Raw genomic sequence first — 8,229 nt, forward strand, 5'->3', positions numbered from 1 at the left:
ACCTAAAACTGCTCTAAAAAATTAAAGTCTTAAAAATGTATTAATGCTGGCGTGCCTGGGCGTCTCAGTCAGTTAAGAATCCAACTCTTGGATTTTGGCTCAGGTCATGGCCTCGTAGTTTGGGAGATCCAGCCCGGAGATGGGGCTGACAGCATGGAGCATGCTTGGGATTCTCTCACCCTCTATCTGCCTCTTCCCTGCTCATATGTGCATGCTCACTCTCTCTCTCTCTTTCAAAATAAACTTCAAAAATATATTAATGCTAATAAATTATTATTTATGATCGTATCAAAAAATCTAGGAATAAATACAACATAGGTGAAAAACATTTAAAACTATACAACTTCTTGAAAGCCTTTTAAAACTCTAAAACTAGGGCGCCTGGGTGGCTCAGTCAGTTAAGCATCTCACTTCAGCTCAGGTCATGATCTTGCAGTTCGTGAGTTCGAGCCCTGCGTCAGGCTGTCAAGCTCAGAACCAGGAGCCTGCCTTAGATTCTGTGTCTCCCTCTCTCTGCCTCTCCCCTGTTTTCACTCTCTCCCCCTCTCAAAAATAAATAAACATTAAAAAAAGAATTTTTAAAACGCTAAAACTTATTGAAAGGCATTAAGAAGACCTAGATAAATGGAGAACTGCACCCTGTCCATTGACAAAATGACTCAATATTATGAAAGTGCAAGTTCTCTTCGAACTGAACAACATATTCAAAACAATTCTAATTACAATCCCAACAAAATCTGGAACTTATCAAATTGATTCTAAAATAAGTGGAAAAATAAACAATCAAAACAAGACAAAATAAAAACCAGATATAAAAGAGAACCCAGAAATAGGCACACTCACATTCATCACTACAAACACGGACACAGGTAAATTAAAAACTAAAACATGAGGGGCAAAATTATAAAAATTTTAATTTTTTTTTAATGTTTATGTTTGAGAGAGAGACAGAGTGTGAGCAGGGAGGGGCAGAGAGAGGGAGACACAGATCCAAAGCAGGATCCAGGCTCTGAGCTGTCAGTACAGAGCCCGACGCGGGGCTCGAACTCATCAACTGTGAAATCATGACCTAAGCTGAAGTCGGACGCTTAACCGACTGAGCCACCCAGGTGCCCCAAAATTATAAAAATCTTAAAATACAGTGTAGGAGAATACTTTTATTACTCCAGGGAAGTGTGTATGTATGTATATGTATGTATGTATGTGTATGTGTGTGTATATATACATACACACACATACACATACATGTATATTTTAAACACTTATATTTGAGGGGCGCTTGGGTGGCTCAGTTGGTTAAGCATCCAACTTCAGCTCAGGTCATGATCTCACAGTTTCTGGGTTCAAGCCCCATGTTGGACTCTCTGCTGACAACTCAGAGCCTGGAGCCTGCTTTGGATTTTGTGTCTCCCTCTCTCTCCCCCTTCCCCCTGCCTGTGCTCTGTCTGTTTCTCTCTTTCAAAAACATTGAAAAAATTTTTAAACAAAAGCGGAAGCCATAAAGGATCAGATTGATTTGATTTTACTAAACTTAGAAATTTCATTAAAAGGCATCATAAAAGGCTAATACACAAAGCACAAACTGGAATGCATATAACCAACATAAAATCAGTAAATATATAGAACTTGTACAAATTAGTAAAAGGACAACCAACACAAGAGAGAAATGAGCAAAAGGCTTTAAGACAAATTTCTAAAACAAGGAAAGTAAGTGGCCAATAAACTCATGAAAAGATTTAATTCATCAATTCATTATTAACAGGGAAATGAAATTTCAAACCACAATGAGATATTTCACATGCTTAAGTCTGTCAAAGCCAAGTTTTGGCTAGGATGTGGGGAAAGAACACAAAATACACACTGCTTGTGGGATTGAAAGCCAGTGTAACTACTTTTGAAAAAAATCTGGTAGTACAGTAGTGTTGAGCATTCACATACCTATAATCCAACAATCACACATTTAGGTATCTACCCTAGAAACTTCTTGCCTGTATACACTAAGAGACAAGGACAAAGATGCTCACAGAAGGGCTGTCTAAACAGTAAAACCTGAAAACAAACCTAATGTTCATCACTAGTAGGATGTATAAATAAATGGTACTCTCATAGAGTAGAACACTCATAGGAGTGAAAATCAAAGAATTATGATTATATGAAAGAACGGAAATAAAAGTCATGAACATGAACACAATGCTGAGTGGAAAAAGTCACAAAAGAATATATGCACTAGCATTCAATTCATGCAAATTTCAAAGAAACGCAAAACTAAACAATATGTTATCTGAGATTACAAACAAATACAGACAGATAGTAAAATGATAAAGAAAAGCAAGGAAAGACTAAACCAAAATTCAGGATACCAGTTACCTCTTAATAAGTGAGGAAAGGGAATGGGATTAGGAAAAGGCAGGGGCGCCTGGGTGGCGCAGTCGGTTAAGCGTCCGACTTCAGCCAGGTCGCGATCTCGCGGTCCGTGAGTTCGAGCCCCGCGTCGGGCTCTGGGCTGATGGCTCAGAGCCTGGAGCCTGCTTCTGATTCTGTGCCTCCCTCTCTCTCTGACCCTCCCCCGTTCATGCTCTGTGTCTCTCTCTGTCCCAAAAATAAAAATAAAAAACGTTGAAAAAAAAATTTAAAAAAAAAAAAAAAAAAAAAAAAAAAAAGGAAAAGGCACACAGGGGATGCTTGGGTGGCTCAGTCGATTAAGCATTGGATTCTTAGTTTCAGCTCAGGTCATAATCTCATGGTTTCATGGGTTTGAGCCCCACATTGGGCTCTGCACTGACAGCTTGGAGCCTGCTTAGGATTCTCTCCCTCTCTCTCTCTGCCCCTCTCCAGCTCATGTGCTCTCTCTCTCTCTCTCTCTCTCTCTCAAAAAAAACAAAAAACAAAAAACAACTTTTTTTTTTTTTTTTTATGGAAAGGGCACACAGGACACTTCAAAGGTAATGGTAATATTCTTCTTATACTGGGTAGTGAGCACACATGTTCACTGTATGGCTAGTCTTCACACCTTATATATATGGCATAGATTTTTTGGTATCTACTCAATATTTAATTAAAGACAATTTTTTAAAAGTTATTTATTTATTTTGGGGGGGGGCAGTGAGGGGCAGCGAGGGAGGGAGGAACAGAGAGAGAGGGAGAGAGAGAATCCCAACAGGCTTGGTGTTGTCAGTGCAGAGCCCGACTCAACTCGATCTCACGAAGTGTGAGGTCATGACATGGGCCGAAATCAAGAGTCAGATGTTTAACTGACTGAACCACCTAGGCGCCCCTTAATTAAAGACAATTTAAAAAAATGAGTTTGTTGGCCCAACAGTTTTTCCAATTATAGAGACAACGAGAATTTTAAAAACAAGGAGGAAAAGTCCCCTAGGGACTAAAACAATAAAAGAATGCCAAACAAGAGCTTTTTCTTACTAAATACCCACCTGTGGCACACAGAAAACAGTTCTTTTTCTTTTTTCCTGCTTTGCAGACATTGACAATACTCAGCAGGCGTTCATCATTTGGTGTAAAAATATCTCTTTGTAACGCATGCTTGATTGCTGTCATTTTTAATCAGCTAAAAAAATTGAGAGTATAGATATTAAGCTTATTCTCAAAATCATTCTGTCCTTCATTGTCCCATTTGTAATTTAAAAAATGATCTTATTTATAGCTAGTAAGCATAGGAAGAATGATTTAATACATCAACATACCTATACCATAAAAATAAAAAGCTTTATGTTTGGAAAGGAAATTAGAGAACCAGTGTTATCAAACTTTAAAATCTTTAGAAGTGCTTAGCAAATACTATGATACAAAAAAAATTTTTTTAAGAAAAAAACCCATGCTCAATTTTTGAATATAAATTTTCTATATAAAGAGCTCTTATAACTCAACAATAAAAAAAAATAACCCAATTAAAAACTGAGCAAAGGATCTGAATAGACATTTCTCCCAAGAAAATACACAAATGGCCAATAAGCACAGGAAAAGATGCTCAGCATCATTAACCACTAGGTAAATGCAAACCAAAATCAAATATGTATCTACCTACTACTTTATACCCACCAGAATGGCTAAAATTAAAAATACAAGTGTTGGTAAAGATGTGGAGAAAAAGGAACTCTTTCGTACATTGTTGGTGATTGTAAAATGGTGCAGCCACTTTGGAAAACAGTTTGGCAGTGCCTCAAAAAGTTAAATGTAAAATTATGATATGATCCAACAATTCCACTCCTAGGTATATACTCAAGAGAACTGAAAATATACATCCACACAAAATGTTGTACATATATGTTCATAGCAGTATTATTCGCAATAGACAAAACATAGAAACAACTCAAATATCCACCAACTAATGAACTGATACAACAAAATGAATATCTACATATTGGAATGTTATTTGGTCATTAAAAAGAAATGAAATACTGATACATGCTACAACACTGATGAAACTTGAAAATATTATGCTAAGTGCAAGAAGCCAGTTAAAAGACCACATATTTTATGATTCTGTTTGCATGAAATGTTCAGAGTAGACAAACCCATAAAGACAGAATGATTTATGGTTGCTAGGGGTAGGAGCAAGGAGAAATGGGGAGTGACTGTTAATGAGAAAGGAGTTTCTTTTGGGTGATGAAAATGTTCTTGAATTAGTACTGATGGTTATATAACCTTGTGAATATACTAAAAACTACTGAATTATATGCTTAGGTGGGTAAATTTTATGGCATATGAATTATATCTCAATAAAGCTATCATAAAGAAATAGGTTTCCACTTACCTCCTTTTTCTCACTTAACTCAATGTCTTTTTTCAAATATCAACTTAAGTTAGATATTTTTAAAAATGTCTTTTCAACTTTATTTTGAAATATATATATTTGTGTATATATTACTATTTCCAATGTAAATGTGTAATACTTCATACAGGTAAGCTTGCTTAGGAAATTAACTTCTAACACCCTTTATATGGGAAAACGAAGAAATTATGAGTTTGAAATAAATGACACAGAATGAATTTTTACAATATGATGCCATTTTTGGAAGCTAGGTTATCACCTATACTTTACTCAATCTGTGAAACTTCGATCTCTGCTCCAACTCAGAAAATTGCTTTTCTCACAAAAAATCACATTTTCCAATTTTCATTCCTTTTTCACCTCATCTTAGCCTCTAGTCTTCTGACCTACCTCTCCTTCCTGTTATCATCTACCTGGCCTCTCCAAGCTTAATTTCTTTTCCACTTAGCCTGCAGGTAGCATTCACCCACACTGTCTCCTTCAATTATCTTACTCTGTGGACTTGTTCACCATGTTTTATCAATTTCCATGAACTGTATTTTTCTTCACTTCTCATGGGATACATATACCACTCAAGAAGGCCATATGTCCATGTTCACTGCATTCATTACAAGTATCTAAATCCAGTCAAAGCTAGACTTTCAGTGTTGCTCCGCAATCCTTTAACACTTCCTTTGAGGACCCCTTCCTACTCCCCATCAGTGTGCTGCAAATCTTTATTCACCTTCTTCAATTCTCAACTCTACTGTCAGCCTCCACCCTCTCTGCAAATGATGTCACCATCTACCCTGCAGAGGCTATAGAAGACAATTTTCCCCAATTGTTTTCTTCTCCATCTCATTACATCTTCACCCATCCTAACCTCTATTCCACCTATTGCAAAAAATTTGTGTCCATGTTACTAATCACTTAATATGTTCTAGGGCCTAGACACTGCATTAAAAGCTCTACTCCACCCGATGTCCAAGATACACTGCATAACGGCCACTTTACATTTCTATCTCTGGGCTTTGTTCGTGCAATTTCCTTTTCCTGGTATTCTTTTCCCCCTAAATATTTCAACCCATTCTTCCAAGATCCTGCTAAAATGTCACCTCTTCTGTGAAATAATCACACATACAAGAAGAATAATTCCTTTTATATTTCTCAAACACTTCCCCTCTACTCAGCTAACATAGCACTTACAAACCATAATTTCTAGTTAGTTGAATTCTCTCCCACATTAAAGGTAGCTCTTTGTAGGAAAAGATCATACCTTATTCATCTGTGTATTCTTAGAACTTGGCAAAGACCTAGCAGGCATTTCAAAATTAAGCAAAATGATAGCACCAAATAACATGACAACTATAGTTTTCCTAAGATTTCCCTTTCCAACTCACATTTGTGAGCAAATGTCCAGGTTCAAAATCTGTCATATTTGATTATCCTCCTCCATTGTCAGCACGAAATCTGCTGCCACGTTCTGCTGATTTCTCATCTATATATAATTTACCCTTCCTTTCTGTTCCCACTGCTAACACACTAATCCAGGTTCACATCAACCAAGTCCATTTAACAATTCAGTATCTGGTTATCTCTTTGCAAGCTCCCGCAATCTCCAAACCCTTGATAAACAAATAATATTAAAACATAGCTTTCATCACAACATGCCACCGCTCAACATTTTCCTAAGGTTCCCATATACAAATCTTCCACTCCAAGCCCTCTGCTCAGTGCAGTCTTTAAATCTTTGCTTAGGTGCTTTTCCATGCAGGGAATATCATCTAACCAAACCCTAATTACACTTCATGGTTTATATGAAATTGATTCAATAAACATCTTAATCCAAACTGATCTCTTCTTTCAATTGTTAAGGAACTTCCCTATTTACTAAACAATCAGGCACTTGCAGTCCAATTGGTCCATGAGATCATAAGCTTAGAGATCTCAAGAACTCTCTTGAAAGAGAGAGGAAGAGGTGCTCCAGCAAGGTTCTGTCTTCTTTCTTACGTAGTCAGCAAGTACCTCTTGAGATAACCTGAACTGAATAATAAAAACTGGTCAAATGAGTGGCTGATAGTGCCAACGTTTACCACACCATCCCTCTTTGGACAAAATCAACAACTGAGTGTAAGGTAAGTGTAAAGCAAGAGAGGACTGGTTATACCTCATAAAGGAGCTAGGCATAATGAAAAGCACTATGGCACCCTTATTTATTCAGCAAATACCGATGCCTACGAAGGGCAATGCAGTGTTCCAGATTAGAAGCGAGTATGACAGGCATGTTCACGAAGACAAGAACAGCCGTGCCTTCGTGGCATTTACATCCTAAGGGTCCAGTCTTTAGAGTATTTTCGTGTAAGTCAGGGAATAAATCACTAGAAATCCTCTAAAGCTATTTTCCAGGTTTAAGAATCCACGTCTCAGGGCACCTGGTTGGCTCAGTCAGTTGAGCTTCTGATTTCAGCTCAGGTCATGATCTCACGGTTAGTGGGTTCAAGCTCCGCATCAGGCTCTGCGCTGACAGCTCGGAGCCTGGAGCCTGCTGCTTCTGATTCTGTGTCTCACTCTCTCTCTCTGCCCCTCCCCTGCTCACGCTGTCTCTGTCTCTCAAAAATAAATAAATGTAAAAAAAAAAAAAAAAAAATTAAAAAAAAAAAAAAAAAAAAGAATCCACGTCTGATCACGTTCCAGAAGCAGTCAGCCACTGCTTACTGTGTTGGTTCTTGTTTCCTTAAACTCAGTTGGACCATTACACAGCGTGACAAAGAGTTTGTCAATGTGAGTGCCCGCGTGGGTTGCGCCCCGAACGCTATCGAGACAACACAGCAAACGGAGGCATTGTCATCCAGAAAACTGTGCATAGAGACAGGGGAATGCGTCTTAAAGATTTAGAAGAAATGTGTATTTGGACAAAGAAGGCACTGTTACGCCCTCCTCTCCTGGTCCACGCCAAAACACAAACGATCACGGCCGTTTTGCACAAATGAAATCTGGTTCTTATGGATGAAACCAGGAAGGGATGTGTTGAGGATTGCGGTTAGCCCGCAGGGCAGCAGGGAGTTGGTGGATGCTCCTAGCGGGCTTTGCGCCTTACCCAGACACGGGGCGAAAGGCAGGCCAGAGGAGTGAGAGGTACCCGACCCCGGACGCGGAGCCAACAGCTGGGCTGAAACGCTGCCTCAGACCTTGGCGCCCGCCTGTCTGCTAGTCTCTCCGCGCCGACGGAACTACCGGGCAGCCGCGGCCCAGGGCTTACCACAAGGCTGGACCGAGCCCGGCTGTGCCGAGGCGGGTCCTCCAAGACGGAGACAGGACAAGGCCCCGACGGCCACAGCTACTAGGATGAGCCCGTCAATTTAGCCGTGACCAGGGAGCAGCCGTTCCGCCACCACTTCCCACTTCCGGGCACGTGACAAACCACGCCGGAAGTCGACCCCGTAGAGAAGGAAGGCCAGGCG

The 8,229-nt window shown here is 39.4% G+C and overlaps 1 protein-coding gene across 5 annotated transcripts in view; it reads right to left on the reverse strand.

Annotated features, from left to right (window-relative positions):
- EXOC1 (exocyst complex component 1) overlaps positions 1 to 8,163 on the reverse strand; it is a 61,927-nt gene extending 53,764 nt beyond the window's left edge. For 2 of the 5 annotated variants that reach the window (XM_042936341.1, XM_042936338.1), the window contains exons 1-2: positions 8,028 to 8,163; positions 3,432 to 3,565 (exon numbers count right to left, since the gene is read on the reverse strand). In XM_042936341.1, the coding sequence (XP_042792275.1) occupies positions 3,432 to 3,555 (124 nt within the window). In that variant the 5' untranslated portion in view covers positions 3,556 to 3,565; positions 8,028 to 8,163. Of the gene's footprint in view, positions 1 to 3,431; positions 3,566 to 7,865 lie in introns of all 5 variants that reach the window. The other 3 variants (XM_042936342.1, XM_042936340.1, XM_042936339.1) reach the window with 2 other exon arrangements.
- Positions 8,164 to 8,229: the final 66 nt, after the last annotated feature.

This window comes from Panthera leo, chromosome B1 (genome assembly GCF_018350215.1).
Source record: "Panthera leo isolate Ple1 chromosome B1, P.leo_Ple1_pat1.1, whole genome shotgun sequence".
NCBI classification, from domain to species: domain Eukaryota; kingdom Metazoa; phylum Chordata; class Mammalia; order Carnivora; family Felidae; genus Panthera; species Panthera leo.